Source organism: Aythya fuligula, chromosome 2, assembly GCF_009819795.1.
Source record: "Aythya fuligula isolate bAytFul2 chromosome 2, bAytFul2.pri, whole genome shotgun sequence".
In the NCBI taxonomy this organism is placed as follows: domain Eukaryota; kingdom Metazoa; phylum Chordata; class Aves; order Anseriformes; family Anatidae; genus Aythya; species Aythya fuligula.
This window is the reverse complement of record NC_045560.1, coordinates 19414351-19431726: the sequence shown is the minus strand read 5'-3', so window position 1 is coordinate 19431726 and position 17376 is coordinate 19414351. Positions and strand designations below refer to the sequence as shown.

The window sequence follows — 17376 nt, the reverse complement described above, 5'->3', positions numbered from 1 at the left end:
CGCTGGCGGCTCAGCCCGTTCAGAGCGGGGTGCCGCGGGCCGTTTCGCCTGCCCCGGTTAGGATTTTCTCCTCAGAACATCAAGAAAAGGCGACTGAGGGGGAAAATACTAAATATTCACAGGCTTCGGCCGCAGCCCAGGGAAGGCCCGGGGGGCGCCTTCCTCAGGGTGACGAGGCCGGGAAGGGAGCGGGGGGCGCGGGCGGGCGGGCGGAGGTGCCGCCGGGGCGAGGGCTCCGCGGTACCGCGGAGCCCTCGCCCCGGCGGCGCCTCCGCCCGCCCGCCCGCGCCCCCCGCTCCCGGTCCCGGCCGGCTCCGCCCCGCCGCCCCCGCCGCCGCCGGTGATCAGCTGCCGCGCGTCACGTGGCGCGTGTCGAAGGTCACGGCGGCACAATGGAGCTGTCGGCGGCCGCGCAGGGCGGGTGGCGGCTGCTGGGCGACCCCCGCCGCCTCCCCCGGGCCGCCTACACCGCGCTGCTGCGCGCCGCCTTCCGCGGCCTCCTGCAGCCCCCCGGCGGCCTGGGTGAGCGCGGGGAGGGGGGAGAGGGATTGGGTTGTAATGGGGGGGGGGAGTGTTAAGGGGGCCACCTGCGGGAGGTGGGGGGGATGCGGTGTGCAGAGGGGGTTGTGGGGGGTGCAGGGGGGTCCTGCGTGGGGCTGCGGTGCTCGGTGTTAAGGGTGTGCATGTACGGGGGGGGGTATAAATATAGGTGTGTGTGTGCATGTAGGGGTATAGGGGTGTGCATGCACATACATAGGGGGGTGTGCGCATATAGGGGTGTGAATGCATAGAGGGGTGTGCAAGCATATAGGCTTGCATGTGCTTATAGGTCTGTGTGTATATAGGGCTGTGTGCATGCTTACAGGGCATGCATGAGCATAGGGGTATGGCACACATATAGGCTTGTCTGTGCATATAGGTCTGTGTGCATATAGGGGTCTGTGTGCATACTTATAGGGGTATGCGTGAATATAGGGGTATGCACACATATAGGTGTGTGTGCATATAGGAATATGCATGCATATAGGTGTGTGTGCACATAGGGGTGTGCATGCACATAGGGGTATACATGAATATAGGGGTATGCATGCATATAGGCTTGCATGCGCGCATATAACAATGTGCATATAGGACTGTGTGCATCCATATAGGGGTCTGTATGCACATAGATGTGCATGGGTATAGGGTTATGCATAAATATAAGATTATGCATGCATATAGGTTTGTGTGCGGACATATAGGACTGTGCATGCACATAGGGGTGTGCATGTATATAGGGGTATGCACGAGCATAGGGTTATGCACATATATAGGTTTGCTTGCGGGCACGTAGAACTGTGTGCATATAGGACCGGGTGCATGCACATATAGGGGCGTGCGTCTATATAGGACCGCCTGCATGCATATAGCCGCGTGACCACGCACAGAGCCGCGTGTGCATGCAGGCGGGGGTGTGCATGCGTGCAGCGCCGCGGGTGCGAACACAGAGGTGCGTGCACAGAGGTGCGTGCACAGGGGTGCGTGCACACCGCCCCGCCACCGCCGCCGGACCCTCGCCCGCGGGTGCCGCTGCACGGGGCCGCCCCGCCGGCAGGATGCAAAGCGGCGGAGCCCCGCCGGCACCCCGCACCCTGCTCCCCGCACCCTGCTCCCCGCACCCTGCACCCCGCCGGGCCGGAGGGGGGCGGCGGTGCCTCGGCTGCGAGCCTGCCTTTAACCCGCAGCCGCCCCGGGGAGCCGCGAGCGGGGCGTGCAGAGGAAACCGAGCTTCTCCTCGCTTTATTTTTTTTTTTCCTATCATTTTTAATGGGGTGGAGAGTTAGGAGCAGCGCCGGGACGCACCGCGGGGTCCGTAGCATCCCCCATCCCTTCCCCTTCTTCCCTTCCCCTTCGTCCCGACCTCATCCCCAACCCGCTCCCCGACCCCGGGCGAAGTTTGCGGGCTCGGCGTTGCCCTCCTCAGCGGGGCGTTTGGTTGTAGACGATCCAGACCTGCAAGATATCGACCCGGCGGTGTTAAAGCACTGCCACGCCGCAGCTGCGACGTGCATTCTGGAGGCAGCAAAGCAGAGAGCCGACGTGGCTGCCATCAGGTACCAGCAGCGCCCTGCGGCCACCCCATTGCTGCCCTGGCTCACGGCCGAGCCGGTGCTAGCAGAGGGCTGATGATAAGTTCTGCTTCCCCGCAGCACGTGCCTGGAAGACTGTAAATTGGATAAAGAGAGAATCGAGCAGTTTTGCACCGAATATCAGGTTTTGAATCCAATTTGAACATATTGGTCTTTTCCTTCTCCTGCAGCAATTTGTTTGAAGCTTCCAAATATATTTTCCTTTCTCTCGTCCTCTCTCTCTCTTTTTTTTTTTTTTCCTTCAGAAAAACAAGGATGCCTTGGAAATCCTGTTGGGAAGGTAGGTGAATCAGTGCCCATTAAAGCTACTTTGAAACTCTCCTGGAAAACATCCATGCATATTTCACATGATTAAGTAAAAAAATATTGATTTAAAAAAATATATTTTTTATTTTTATTTTTATTTTTTTTACATTTTTAACAGCCCTTAGAAAACAGCTGTTGAAACTTTCCTTCCTCCTTTCAGTATTCTACTTTTAAGTAACTTTTTGAACTTTTCAAGGAGCAATAAAAGTATCTTGAGAAACTTGTTGGCCTTATTGATGGGCAGCTTTAGAAAATTCACTTTTTCTTTTAGCTTAGGGAACTTGTTACTGTTGTGTCTTTCAGCATAGGCAGATCTCCCCTCCATATAACTGATGTGTCTTGGCGCTTGGAATATCAGATCAAGGTAATCTCAAAGCATCAACATGTTTCTTTAGTCTGTCCCAGTGCTGAGACCTGACTTTTTTCAATGCTCTTTGTTTTTAATTTAGACCAACCAACTTCATAAAACTTACCAGCCTTCCTATTTGGTGACCTTAAATGTGGAGGTACGGTAGTGCTCACACCCTCAGAGGAAAAAATGCAATTCCTTGTCATTTTTTAATAAAACTGTCTTTTGTTGGTGTGTGTTGTTTTGTTTTTTTTTTTCTTCTTTCCCTCAGAGTGATTCAGGATCGCACCCAGATGTTAGTTTTAGTTGCACGATGGAGCAATTGCAGGTACTTCTTTCCCTCCTCATTGTTTCTATGCTTGGCTCCAGTTGTGGATGTAAATGTTTTTAACACCTTGTCAATCATAATTAAGTGATAGAAACTATGCTCAAAAAATAAAAATAATAAAAAATAAAATAAAAATCCTGAACTGGGAGGGTGAGGGGGAAACTTCTGACAAAATTACCTGGCTTTGGTCTTGCTGTCTTCTCAAATGAAGCTGTACAGTAACTGATTTTGGTTGCATGTGTTGTTTCCATGTGTGCATAAATATTTGGTCTGTTTTCATAACTAGTGCGTATATTTGGGAGGGGATGCATCATTTTTCTGAAACTCTGATTTCCCGCGGGTTGGGGAAATGATTAAGGAAAGCGGTTCACTGGCTGAAATATGTCACGAATGAAAATAGAGAACGAGCTGGAGCCTCTTCAGTGGCGTTAATGGCACGTCAGAAACCTAGTGAAACAAACGTTGATCTTTGTTTAGCGATTTAAATGTGTAACTGAACAATGGAGGTATTGTAGTGCTTGAAAGTGAGCAAACTGGGGGAGAGTGGGAAGAGGGGCTGGGGCAGAGAAGGCAAGATATTAAAACTTCAGGTTTATGCTGCCGTTTGGTTCGCATGTGCCTCCAAAGTTGTCTTTGACATGCTAGAGAGTATTTTAAATTGGTTCACTGACTGACTTAAGCCTGGCGTACGTTGACTGGAGAATGGTCCCAGTACAAAATTACACTCAAAATATTTTCAGGATTTTAGAAATGTATATAGTGCTCAAAAGCTCCTAGCGCCTCTTAGTACCAGCCATTGTAACCATACCAATAAAATCTGCACGTTAAAAAGAAGTGATATATTTTAGGAGATCATATACGATAAAAAGCATTTTCCTTCAGTTCCAACTTTTCTTACTTTTTTACAACAGTATATATAAAAAAAAAAAAAAAAAAGGAATTTATTTAATTACTTGCTGGCATTGTTCGTCAACTGCAACAATTCTTTGTGGTATAGGATGCTGGTCTCCCTTCCCTCTGTGTGCAAAAAGAATATTCTGTTCTCCTGCTAGCTGACCTTTTAAAAATGTTTATTCTAAGCTGGTATTCCGTCTCTCAGGATTTAGTGGGAAAACTAAAAGATGCTGCAAAGAGTCTAGAAAGAGCGACTCAGATGTGACTGAAGGAAGGAGCCAGCCTGCTGAGCTCAAGTACTGATTCCTAAAAGCGTCTTCTGAAGGACAAATGTCTTTCATCTCCATTTACATCTCGTGATCTGAAGCTTTCTTAATGATCTCCTGGACGAGAATTAAGGGAAATAACTGTTCTTACGACCGCAGTTGCTATTCCTCGCTTGTTTTTTTGGAAGATCACACCTGGAGTTAAACGTCCACTCAACTGCCGTCTTCCAAGCATTCCTCCCCTTTCCCTGTGCCTCTATTTCTTTGGTTTCTAATAAAGTTTATTCGCTCCTATTCCTTTTTTTTCGGGGGGGGGGGGGGGGGATCGGGCGTCCCCAGCAGCGGGACTGCGGAGCACGGCCCCGGCCCCACGGGGCGCTGGGGACTCGCTGCGTGCTTTAAGCGGGGCCGATCTCGCATCCCGGCCGGGATTAAAGGTCGGGCTGCGGCTCGGGAGGCGGAGGGGGCCCTCGTGCAATTTTTGGGGGGGCCGGCTCGCCCCGCAGCCCGCCCGCCGCAGCGGAGGAGCCCCGGCGGCGGCGGCTCCCGCTCGACGGCGCCGGCTCGAACAGCTCGGGGAGGGGCGGAGGGGGGGGGGGCTCGTCCTTTCGTCCCCTGCTCTCCGCCGCCCCGAGGTGGCCGGGCCCGAGCACCTGCCGGCGGGGGAAGCACGTCGGGGGGCCCCGGCCGCCCCCACGGGGCGCTCCTCTCCCGACGGCACCGGGCTGGCCCCGCTCCTCCGCGTGTCCCCGACGTGTCCCCGGCTCCGGGCTGCGGGAGGCGGCGGCTCCGACCCCCCCCGCCGCTCCCCGGCCCCTCCGAGGGGGCTGCGGGCCCCGACGGGGGGGGCGGCGGCCGCGCGTCCCCACGCGGGGCGGGACGGGGCGGGAGCAACAAGTGCGTGGGGGGGCGGGGGGGGGGGCTCCGGGCGTGGATGGGGGGGGGGGGGGCGTGGGGTCACGCGTGATCGTGGGGGAGCGGAGGGGATGAAAGGGAGAGGAGCCGGGGGGGGGAGAGAAAAAAGGAGGAATCGGGGGCGTTGCGTGGGGAGCCGGGGGGGGGGCGGGGGGTGCGGGTCTGGGGCGGGGGTCGGTCCGTGCCGTGCCGTGCCGAGCCGTGCCGTGGCGGGGCGGGGAGGCGGCGGCGAAAAGGAGGCGGCGGCGGCGCGCGTGTAGGGCCGGGGGGGAGGGGAGGGGGCGGCGGGAGGGAGGGGGGAGGAGGAGGAGGAGGAGGGGGAGGGCGAGGAGGAGGAGGAGGAGGGAGAAGAGGAGGAGGAGGAGGAGGAGGAGGAGGAGGTTGCGGGATTGGGTCACGGGGAGGCTGCCGGGCTCCGGCGGCACGGCCGCTAATTCCCAGGCCACCCTTAAGGAATGAGGAGCCCCACGTGACGCTGGCGGGGCGGGCGAACTCCGAGCCATTTTGGGGCCGGTGTCAGTTTGCAGTGTGTGCCTTCAGCCTTGCATTTTTCCCTCCTCCACCCTCCCGCCCTCCCCCGTTCTCTCCCCCCCCCCCTCCCTTCTCCTCCTCCTCCTCCTCCTCCTCCTCCTCCTCCCTCCCCTCGCCACCAACTATGAAATAATAATAATAAAAAAAAAAAAAAAAGGAGGACAAAAAAAAAAAAAAAAAGAGAGGGAGAGGAGAGAGAGAGAGAGAGCGAAAGCGAGAGGCAGAGCGGGGGGAAGAGGGAGAGACAATGGGCTGGTGGAGAGAGGACCCATCCGGATTAGCGAGACTTTGCGCTCCCGGCGCCTGAGCCACCCGAAAAGGCAGGCTCGGAGGGAGCGAGAGGGAGCCCGAAGGGTCGGTGGAAGCTTGGAGGAAAAAACCCGGGCGTTTTGTAACTAACATGAGCGGAGCGCAGCGGCGGCGGCAGCAGCAATAAGCTTATTGCAATTGACAGCGTCTGCAGTTCATTTCAAGATGGCCGCTTGGCTCACATTCATTTTCTGCTGAACGACTTTTAACTTTCATTGTCTTTTTTGGCCGCTCCGATCGTCCCCCGCCGGCTCCTTCCTCCGGGTATGTATGCAGCGAGGTGTCTCCTCACCGACGGCGGGGGGCGGCGGGGGCTCGGCGGCGGTTTTCGGCCGGTTTGGGGGCTGCAAAGGGGAGCCTAGGTGTCCCCCCGGCTCTCCGGCTGGGAAAAGCGCTGACAGGCTGCTCCAGCCACACACGCACACATATAGACACGCAGCAGCAGCAGCAGCCCGTGCACTCGCTTTCGCTGCGCACCCACATTGGCAAATTTTAGTTCCTTTCTTCCCCCAGGTGCCCCCGAAAACGTTTCTGGGCACATGGCCCCCGAGGAGAATATTTATATTTCCAGACCCTGCTGCCAGCCCGGCCTGAGCGCCCTTTGTTTAAAGGCAGATTTTGATTAAACAGGGACGGTCGTGAAATCTGGAGCTGCCTGGGTCAAGTGATTTCAGTCCTCCCCGAAAGAAAGGCGTCCGGGGGAGCCCAAAATGTCAGATAACGCCCCCATTTTATAGAGACGGAGCCGCCGGGGGGTAGCGATCCTCCTGGAGGGGTTGGTAGGCTCCGGGGCGCCCAGCAGAAAATGTTATTAACTTAACTTGGACAAGTACTTGGGGGAAATTGGATGGCTCGTAAGATGGCGGTTCCCAGTTGTTCCCAGTGTCTCCTCTTACATTTGTGCTTCAAATGCGAAAGTTTGGGGGGGTGTCCCCGCTGGGAGAGGCGGGGAGGGGGCGACCAGGACCGAGGAGCAACTTTTATTTGTATTTTTTTTTGAATTTTGAATTTGCCAAAGGGAGCAGTTTGGCTGCGAGCTGTGGGGACTGGGGTGTGCGCTTTGCTAGAGCCTTTGGAGCAAAGGTGATGTGCCCGTGGGACGGAGAGGGGTTTTCGGATTTCTTTCCTGCCTTTGGGATTTTTATTTTTTTTTCTTTTTCCTCCTGAGCCCGGGAAGGGTACGTGAACGTGGAATCCTTTGTCAGGTCTTAAAGGTGTCACGAGTGGGATCCTCGTGCAGGCTGTGGGCAGCGCTGGAAAGTTGCTTGCGGATGTGTTTGCGATTGTCTGGCCTTGGCAGTGTATAACGCGGGGTGTTTCCGCCTGTTTGCTGTAAATATTTGCGAGTAAACAGGTAAAAATAAGCCAAAAACACGCGTTTCTGGAAAAGTGAGAGAGTCACTTTTCAGCAGCTAGAAACTTTGATTCGCTCCTCCACTCTCCAAAAAGTTCAGGAAAACCTGGGCGCGTGTGCCTATTTGCAAGCTGGGCATTAAATGGATTTTTTTGAATTTATTTATTTATTTTTTTTTGCGTGGTCTGTAGTGCTCCGGGCAGCCTGTTTGATGGGACCGTCCCAAAGACCGAGCAGGTTCTGGAAGTGCAGTCCGGGCAAACTACCGAGACTGCCCATTTGCAGCACGTCCTGGAAACTGAGACGGACTTTTGGTGCAGTTTGCCAGAGATACGAAGCGATGACCTACCTGATCCCTTAATGAATGCCAAATTAACATTTTCGTGCATTTTTTAAGGGGACCGACTGTGGAGTTCACGTAGTTGCAGGGAGGTTATTGAAGGGGCTGAGGTCCTTTTGCACTCTGTTGCCAATATTCAGGTCTTTTCCTGGCCGCAGCGTGCTGGGCGAGGATATTTGAGCTACCTATGCCTCCTTTGAAAGGAGCACCGTCCCTCCTTAAAAAACACATGGGGGCATTCTTACGTGAAAGAGCAGTAACAGACTTCTCAGTAGAAGTGGCTCTGGCTGATAGTAGGTGAGGATGTGGCATGACAGCTTCTTCCCTGATGAGGAGAGACTTTCCCGAGTGGAGATAGGTACCAAGTGCACAGACCTGTCCCAGTGATGTTTCTATTTTTTTTTTATTATTTTTTTTTTTTGCGGGTGTATTTTCTGTCAGAGACCTGTCAGGCGAGCTTTGATAGTTTATTGCGTTTATGGATTTTTAATAATGTAGCTGATCCTCAGCAGGAGAATGCACTTCTGTTTTTCCTCATTTTGACACAGCCCGTTTAAGGCCTCTAAATAACCAGTCGGCTGGCAGTGTTTACTTCCAGCAAGCATTATCTTCCTATATTTTACGTCTGGTTGTCCCATGTGTCAATGTGTAAATAAGTATTGTCCTGGCTAAGAGGCTGTTTGTATTGACTGTGTGAAGTGTCGGTACTCGTCGTCTTATCACCACGAGCAGGGGAAAAAAAAAATAAATAAATACTGAAAGGGTCTCCCTCCTCCCCAAATCTTGAGCTCGGGCTGCTGGAGAGAAACGCGGCGGGTTGCTGTGGCCCCCACGCAGGGATTTACACGCGTGTCCGTGTGCCTGCTCGGGCGGCTGGCGGCGAGGGGATCCCTGCCCGCTCCTGCTGGCCGGGGAAAGTCTCTGATGGCAAAGATAACTCCAACTCCGGGCGATAAATAACCGGCGTTCAGGGGGTCGCTTCGACAAAAACGGGTTTCACGGTTGGATTTAATCCTCCTCCGCTTGGGCAGGGGCTAGGCTCGCGTGAAATAAACGCGTCGATGTCCTGCAAGGTTTGTCCCAGAAAGGCAGGGCTGGCGAGGAAGGATTTCTAGCAGCCGGCTCGCCTGACCCCGCTCACCGACGGGTTTTGGACTTCGGGGATTTGTCAGCTCCGAGGTGTTGGCTCGGACGAACAGCCCGGGGCAGGCGGGGACCCGGGGGCACCCCGCAGCCGCTGCCTCGGCTCCCTCGGGGGGCCGGGGGCCGGAGCCCCGGCTCTGCCCGTGCTGGAGGGGGGCGAGCCGCCGGCCGGGGGTGCAGGGGGGGCCAGGGACCGTGGCAGCGGCAGCACAGCCCCAAAAAGCGGGGGGCTCGCTCTCCTGCCCGGTGCCAGCAGCAGCTTTGGGGACCTGCCGTCGCTCGGGGCTTTTCGCCCTCGGTTTTTCTCTTCGCCCGCTCTCTCCGCTTTGGTTTTGGGGGAGCCTGCTCTGCGGCTCGTCCCGAGCTTCTCCTGGAGCAGCAGCAGCAGAAGTTTCCTTGCTAAGGTCGCTCGTTGGCGCTGTGTGTGCACTCCTCGGGAAATACCCTACCCCTGTCCTGGGCGGGCTGGCCGAAATTCAAAGCGTTTGCAGAGCTGGGGCTGTGGGGCTGCCTGCGCTGCCCAGCATCGAAGTTTGCGAGCAGCTGGGGAGAGCCTCGCGTCTGGAGGCTGCCCCAGCTCGCAAGAGGCGGCTGGGGGCTGCGGCTCGGCGACAGGGGGGACAGGCAGCCGAGCCGGTGTGCTGGGAGAGCCGGCACGGGAAAACGAGCAGCATGCAGCTCGCTAACACGGGTACATCGCATTTTTCAGGATCTGGCTGACAGAAAATAATTCGCTCTGCAACTGACGTGGCTGATAGGGTATTTTCCCGCTGTGTACTTTCCCCTCTAGCTCTTATTCCCTCTCATTTTTGAATAGTACGTGTGCATGTAACGCTGGTGCCACTGCATCCGATGGGGGTTTATGGCTCTCAGACTGTGAAAATGACATTTGTTTTTCACTCTTGTCGCTGCATTGTGTTGACAAGGTGTTGATTTAGCTTTAGGAATGATTTGGTCACATGGTCCTTTGCATGTTGTCACTAATGTACCGTTTAAAGTCGGTTTGAGCTTTTTTTTTTTTTTTTTTTTCTCCCTTCCCTTGGTGTGCTTTATGACTGAAAAGGAGGCGGTTTTATTTTATTTATTTATTTTATTTTATTTTTATTTTTTATTTTTATTTTATTTTTATTTTAAGGAGCCGGAGCCGTGCGTTGCCTCCCACCCGAGCACCTTGCCCCGGGTGCTGCAAATCACTTTCCACCTCTTGCAAAACTTTGCACCGCTCTCGCTTCGTCCGCGGGAGGCTTTTCAAATGAGCCTCAAAAGAAGGGGGGGGAGGAAAGGAAGGAAAGAAAGAGAGAGCGAGAGCTGGGGCGGAGGGGGAGGAAGGGGAGACCGAAGGGAAGGGGACCGGGGGGCGGCGGGACCCCGGCGGCGCGGCGCGGAGCGGGCTCAGCACCCCGCGGGCGGTGCGGGGGGCCCGGGAGCGCGGCGGGGCGGCGCGGGGGGAGGAGGGAGCGGCGGGGGGGAGCGGAGCGATCCGAGCCCAGCTCCTCGCCCCGAGTCGACGTGGAGAGAGGCCCCTGCGAGGAGCCGAAATGGCCGAGGCTCGGGAGGAGCCTCCCGCTCTCGCCTCCGCCGGGCTCAGACCCCGCAACCCGGCACCCCCCGGCCCGCCCCCCCCCGGCCCCAAATCCTCGCCTCCCCCTGCATGCCCTCCTCACCCCCCCACACCACCATCCCCTCGCCACCGGGCTCCCAAACCCTCAGGGCTCCCCCGCCCCCCCGGGCAGCCCCCCGGGGCCCCGTGTCCCACCCCCCCCGGGCCCGGCCCGGCCCGGCCCGGCCCCCCTTCCCTCCCCACCCCCCCCCCCTTCGAGCCGCCCCCCCGCCCGGCTCTCGTGTGTTCCCAGCGGTGGCAGGATGCCAAGTGTAAGTGTAAGTTGCTATAGCAACCCCCTCGGAGAGCGGAGCAGATCCGGATCGGCACCGAGCGGCAGCGGCAGCCGCCCGGACCCCCCTGTCGGGCCGGCCCCGCTGCCCGGACCCCGCTCCGAGGTGCGTGTCCCCCCCGTCTGTGTGCCCCCCCCCCTACCCCCCCCCCCACCGATCTCGGTCCCTCCTTCCCCCCACCCCCCCCCCCCCTCCCGCCGCCCCTCCCCGCTCTCCGGAAATGCCAGGGCAGCCGCACCGGGAGGCGCCGGTTCCCCTTTGTGCTGCTCGCCGGCAGCCCGGTGCCCGGCCGGCCCCCCCCGGGCTCCCCGCCGCGCCGAGAGCCGCCGCCCGGCCCCGCCGAGAGCCCGGTGCCCGGCGGGGAGCGAGCGGCGCGGGGGCCGCCGCGGCCGCGCCTCCGCGGGGCTGCGCCCAGCCCGGCCCCGAGCCGCCCGGAGCCGCCCCGGGACCCGGGCTCGCCGCCGCCTCCTCCGCCGCCGCCACCGGGGGATGCCGGGCTCGGTGCCCCGGCGCCGGGACGCGGCGCTCGGCCCCGCTCACCCGGCCCGCCGGCCGCTCGCGTGTCTTGCAGAGCCGCCCGGTCCGCCGGCAAAATGCACCGGACCACCAGGATCAAAATCACGGAGCTGAACCCCCATCTGATGTGCGTGCTGTGCGGCGGGTACTTCATCGACGCGACGACCATCATCGAGTGCCTCCACTCCTGTGAGTAGCACCGGGCGCCCGGCGAGCCCCTGCCCCGGGACAGCCCCGGGACGGCTCGGGGACAGCCCCGGGACAGCCCCGGGACAGCCGCCCCCCGGCCGGCCCCGCCGCGAGCGGCTTCCTCCCGCCGCCGGCCCTGCTGCTCTCTTTGTTAAAGTCCGAGTATATGGACTCCGAGCGTCCCCTTTTCATGTTAATCGCGGCTTATTTGGGTATTTGTTGAGCTTAAGCAGCGCGCTCCTGCCGATGGACGATCTGCGGGGCTTGCATAGCTGAGAAGATCGCACCTCGCTCTATGCATGCTCCGCCGGCACCTCCACCTCTGGCTAAAAGGCTTCCCGTGTTTGCCTTGCAGTCTGCAAGACGTGTATCGTGCGTTACTTGGAGACGAGCAAGTACTGCCCCATTTGCGATGTCCAAGTTCACAAAACCCGGCCGCTTTTGAACATAAGGTAGGAGCAGGGGGCGAGGTGCGGCGCGCTCCTCTGGTTTTCCCCCGGCTGGGGAGGCCAGCGGCGATTGTGCTGATGTTATCTCTCGGTGTGCCATTTAAATCTGAAAGGAGCTGTCAATTTCCGAGCTAACTTGCGCGTAGGCTCTCTCTTTGGAGTTTTGTCATTGATGGAAATTGAAGATTTCGCTGGATGCGAGGCAGAAAGTTGCTGTTGGGTCTTTTTTTTTTTTTTTTTTTTTTTTGCATAGGCTAACCGCTGCCACAATGCCTTCTCCCTCTCCCCCCATTCTCATGGATACCGATCCGACAGTTTTTATCCCCACTTTCCATTTCCCACGGACATGCTTCAGTCTGGCCATCCAGCAAAGCCATGTAAAAAATAAAATAAAATAAAATGCTGCTCCAACTTTTCAGGCTGAAAGTCGAAAGCCTGGAGAGCAGGCTTCTTGGTTCAGGAATATTTTCTTCTCGCTGTTGTTTTTTTTTTTTCCCGTTCTCCCCCTTCATTTGGAGGACTGGTAGTTTTCAGGGCCCTCCTCCAGTCTGAGAGAATTATTTTTCAATTGTTGTGCCGCAGATCGCTCGGGTGTTGGTTTATAGCAGCCTTTAGAAGAGTGTTAGCTTGATTATAAGGTCTTGTAAGTTAACTTTTTATGACTAGCCTCCCGCTTTGCAGGAGATGCCTCATTGTTGTGAAAGATTATAAATGAGGAGCTGCCACTTGGATTAAAATATTGCTTCATCTGCTTAATTTTATGGTGGTTGTTTTTTTCTTCCAGGTCAGATAAAACTCTCCAAGATATTGTATACAAGCTAGTGCCAGGCCTTTTCAAAAGTAAGTAGTTAAATGAGTGTGTTTTTTTTTTCTTAAGAGTAGAAAACCCCAAACCAGAACTGCTGCCCTGTCTCACTGCCAGCAGTTACAGAGCATGTACTAAAAGACAAAAATGTATGCTTTTCCACCTAGATGAAATGAAAAGAAGAAGGGATTTTTATGCTGCTCATCCGTCGGCTGATGGTAAATGCTTCTCGTTCACAACTTAAATCGCTGTAGCATTGACCTAGATGCTTCCCTGTTTCCTTTTTACCTTACAAATTAAGCGGTACCGCGATAGAATTTTAAGATGTAAATTCAGAGTAATGGGCGTTCATTGTTTTAGCACTTTGGTAGATTTAATTCATAATCTTGCTGTGGAGATTTTTTTTTTTTTTCTTGTTGCTGAGAATTGCCATTCTTCCTGATTTGAATTTCAAAATGTAAATTATTGTGGAAATTTCTGCGCAGCTGCCAATGGCTCTAATGAAGACAGGGGAGAAGTGGCTGACGAAGACAAAAGAATTATAACAGACGACGAGATAATAAGCTTATCCATTGAATTCTTTGACCAGAATAGGCAAGTTCCTGAATGGCAATATTTTATGTTTACCTGACTGATAGCAGCTATATTTACTATTTGTTGTAATTGTTTCATTTCTTCTCCCAGACTGGAACGAAAAGGAAACAAGGAGAAAGAAAAATCAAAGGAAGAGGTAAATAACTTTCCTTTGCTCCAGAGGAAACGTGACACACACACAAGTATCTTTTGAGCGGGTTTGTAGCTGAGAAAAATAGACAGAGATTTGTGTCTGGACTGAGAGGAGCACACCTCCTGCTGCGGTAGCAGGGAGAGAAGAGGTAGAACAGCTCCATATAACCGTGTATGCAACCAGCTCTTAAAAATAAAAAATACCTGGAGTGTTGCTTTTAAAGTTGAACCTTTTTTTTTTTTGTCCTTCTGCAATAAATTATTTGTTGGTTATTTTTAAAAAATCAGTGTGTAATGCATACGCATCCTTAACAGGGATTCAGTATGAGATGCAAATCTTCATGTATAAAATTAGTTGCATTTTTAATTACTTTCCCTGGGACTGCAAGGTACCACTTATTTCTATTGTTCCTTAGAACAGTAGAAGCCGTTACCGTAAGGTTCAGAATTCAATAACACTCATTTTTTTAAATATCGCATAAGATGTTAGAATGCAGCTTTGGGGGATGTAATTGCTTGTTCTCAGTTGACTGATTTCCTTTATTATGTCATTAGGTGAATGACAAAAGATACTTACGCTGCCCAGCAGCAATGACAGTGATGCATCTAAGAAAGTTCCTGCGGAGTAAAATGGATATTCCTAACACTTTCCAGGTACCCAGTGGGTTTTCTTTTTGTTTAATCAGTCTTGCTGTTGGAACCCCGCTAACGCTGGTTAACGCTCTTCTTGGTTTAGATTTCTGGTCACTTCCAGCAAGTGCTAACAACGGGGCATTTACAACATGTCGGTGGGATTAAGACCATTATTTTACAGTATCTCAGGGCAGAGTTTGGTGACACCCTGAATTTTTATGTAAATATCGATGTGTCAAGAGATTGCTCCTTAACTCATTATAAACACGTTTAATGTATGCAAAAATCTCCAGCTCCATTTCTGGCGAGGCATTTTTTAAAAGGGTTTGGGGGCTACGGTCACCTTGGGGGCAGCATAGTGGCTCGCTAACGCAAGGTTAAATGTCTCGTGCAGATCGATGTGATGTACGAAGAGGAGCCTTTGAAGGACTACTACACCCTAATGGACATCGCCTACATCTACACCTGGAGACGGGTAATTAGCAGCCCAACCTTGGCTGGCGGGTGCCCAGTGGTGGCCGGGCAGGGCAGGGCGCTGACGGGGGCTTCTCTTTGCCTTGCAGAACGGCCCTCTGCCCCTCAAGTACAGAGTGCGACCCACTTGCAAGAGAATGAAGATCGGTCACCAGAGGGAAGGCTTGAATAACAGCGGGGAGCTAGAAAGTGACTCTGGGAGCGATAAGGCGAGCAGCCCAGCAGGAGGCATCCCCTCCACCTCCTCCTGTTTGCCCAGCCCCAGCACGCCGGTCCAGTCTCCCCATCCCCAGTTCCCGCACATCTCCAGCACCATGAACGGCACCAGCAGCAGCCCCAGCAGTAACCACCAGTCCTCCTTCACCAACAGAGCGCGGAAAACCTCGATAAACGGCTCCTCGGCCACTTCGTCCGGTTGACGGGCCCACGAGACTACCGCCCCTGCCCCTCCTTTCTATAGATCTCTCCATGCCATTACAGCTTTATAGATGCTAATACATGTGACTATCGTCCAAACTGCTTTCTTTTGTAGTGACACTGAACTTGGCTATAAAAGGCGGACTAGGTGACATTCGCTGTGGACGTTAATTGCGACGCAAGATTGAAATGTAAATTGTTTTCGAAGGACTGGGAAGCAAACAGGAGCGACACCTTCATGTGTTCTGAATGATGTGGAGTTGTTTCCGTCCCCGTCATCTGGACCCGGGAGTCTCCCGAAGTTGATATAAAACCCCTGGGAAGTAGTTTGTTAATCCAGACTAACTCCTCCATCGCGTTCTCTTCAATTGTTATTGTTATTATGCTGTTTTGTGAACCTGTAGAAAGCAAGTGCTTTTTCATCTTGAAATCCAACGAAACGGAAAGAATATGCATAGAATAATGCATATATGTAGCCATGTCACTGTGAATAACAATTTTTGCGTATTAGCCATTTTGATTCTTATGTTGCATCTTTAATTCTCTGTTGCTGCGCAGAACCGATCAAAAGAAAAGTAAACTTCAGTTTTACAATCTGTATGCCTAAAAGCGGGTATTACCGTTTTATTTACTGACTTGTTTAAATGATTCGCTTTTGTAAGAATCAGATGGCATTATGCTTATTGTACAATGCCATATTGGTATATGACATAACAGGAAACAGTATTGTATGATATATTTATAAATACTATAAAGAAAATATTGTGTTTCATGCACTCATGATATGGTTGTTAAATTTCTAAACTGGTTCGACCCTTGCAGATGCCGCCTGTTTGAGCTTTGCTCATACTGCGAGAAACACTTTGCGTGTGAAAGCTACAGTATTGGGGAAGCACATTCAAGTCTCTGATAACCTGGGGGCAATTGGCAATCTTAAAAGCATTTTACTGCCTTTGTCTTTTTTTTTTTTTTTTTTTTTTTTCAAGTGGTATATTTTAACTTTACCAAATGTTGTTGAAGTGATGCAGTGAAGAAAAAAAAAAGTTAAGGGAGATGAAAGTAATTGACCTGTTTGATTACCTTTTTATTATTTGGAGTGGTGGGATTGTGTTTTTAAAAGCACATGGAATCATTATAGAAGCCATAAACTATTTGGTATAAATTTTAAGGAACCAGCAAATTGCTGGGTGAAGGCATTTTGTCTAAATTTGTTTTAATATATATGTATATGGTACAGTACTAACTTCATTAAAATTTAACAGGTACTTTAATATTTCCAATAAATTGTGGAGAATGCCTCCTCTTTAATGGCCTGCAAATAGGTGCATTTTATTAGAGGCTTCTAAGGGTATTATTTTTTTTCAGCAGAAGGAACTTTTCCGACATAAAATATGAACAGCCCAGAACACTTTTCAGTTTGTGCTTTGCTTTGGTCGAACTTCGTGTGTGTTCATCACCCATCAGTTATACATTTGTGAGGGTGTTTATTCTATATGGATATTGTTTCATGTTTGTACGGGAAAATTGTAGTTAAACATTTCATTGTCTCCAGTCTGCAAAAGAAGCACAATTCTATTGCTTTGTCTTGCTTATAGTCATTAAATCATTACTTTTGCATATAAATTGCTGTTATTTGTCCTGCTTGTTTTTATAGACCAGGTGATTGCAAATCCTCCACAAGGTTATTGCTTATTGATGTATAATGTCTTGTTAAACAAGAGTTGATATTTTTTCCTGTAGTAAACATGTACAGTTCAATTTCAACAGTAAAAACTTCAGTTTTATATACACGAATAACTTTCATTTATAGTTGATCAAAGAAATAAACAAATAAAAGGGATAATTCATTGAAAAATAGCAAACGAGCTGTGTTGATAATGTGATATTACAGGGGAAACGTTCTCAGTGCCACTCTTTCTGGGGGCATAAAAAGATTTTTAATGGACAGAACAGCACCGTACGAAAATAGCAGCAACAAAATTGCCTAGAAATCGCCTCGATTTGTTTTGGGTGCCGACCTAGGAAACCTTTGCTGTTCTTTATTTGACCTCGGATTACTCCGAGTAAAGGGGGTGTCCTCGCTTTCCAGCCAGCCCCTCGTTTCGCGTCCTTTGTGCCCGAGTTTAGCCCCTGGCGAAGCTCAGAGGGCATTTTTCCCGTAAATTCTGTGCTGGCAAACCCCGTGCTCTGCCCGTAGTGCTCTGCCTTCCTCCTCAAAGCACCCTGCAACCAAAGACGTTTCAATGCAAAGCTTCCTCTCCGTGCGACCGGGTGTGTGTCTTGGCGTGAATCCTCAACCCCAGGAGTTAATTTCTCGGTGCTCTTTGACTTAATTCGCACCGAGACCGACACCGAGCCCAAGCCGAAGGGCTGTGCGCTCGCACACTGCTCCGAAGGGCTGAAAACCACC

At 52.6% G+C, this 17376-nt stretch overlaps 1 protein-coding gene across 4 annotated transcripts; it reads left to right on the top strand.

Annotated features, from left to right (window-relative positions):
- The first annotated feature begins 378 nt into the window (after positions 1–378).
- Positions 379–15912, top strand: BMI1 (BMI1 proto-oncogene, polycomb ring finger). 4 transcript variants are annotated; one of them, XM_032182529.1, is made up of 14 exons: positions 379–522; positions 1982–2093; positions 2190–2253; positions 2375–2409; positions 3056–3133; positions 11329–11462; positions 11818–11914; positions 12696–12751; positions 12884–12934; positions 13202–13310; positions 13401–13446; positions 13998–14096; positions 14470–14550; positions 14639–15912. In XM_032182529.1, the coding sequence occupies exons 1-14, from the start codon at positions 393–395 to the stop codon at positions 14966–14968; spliced, it is 1422 nt and encodes a 473-aa protein (XP_032038420.1). In that variant the 5' UTR covers positions 379–392; the 3' UTR covers positions 14969–15912. The 4 variants fall into 4 exon arrangements, with proteins under 4 accessions (XP_032038420.1, XP_032038419.1, XP_032038417.1 ...); XM_032182526.1 differs by lacking the exons at positions 379–522; positions 1982–2093; positions 2190–2253; positions 2375–2409; positions 3056–3133 and adding an exon at positions 5930–6291; XM_032182527.1 differs by lacking the exons at positions 379–522; positions 1982–2093; positions 2190–2253; positions 2375–2409; positions 3056–3133 and adding an exon at positions 10844–10862.
- The last annotated feature ends 1464 nt before the right edge of the window (positions 15913–17376 follow it).

Bases quoted from the DNA above. Each gene is read 5' to 3' on its own strand.
- BMI1 (XM_032182529.1), top strand. From the start codon at position 393: ATGGAGCTGTCGGCGGCCGCGCAGGGCGGGTGGCGGCTGCTGGGCGAC. The intron at 11,915-12,695 runs GTAGGAGCAGGG...TTTTTCTTCCAG, and splicing joins CGGCCGCTTTTGAACATAAG to GTCAGATAAAACTCTCCAAG. The intron at 14,097-14,469 runs GTACCCAGTGGG...TGTCTCGTGCAG, and splicing joins ATATTCCTAACACTTTCCAG to ATCGATGTGATGTACGAAGA.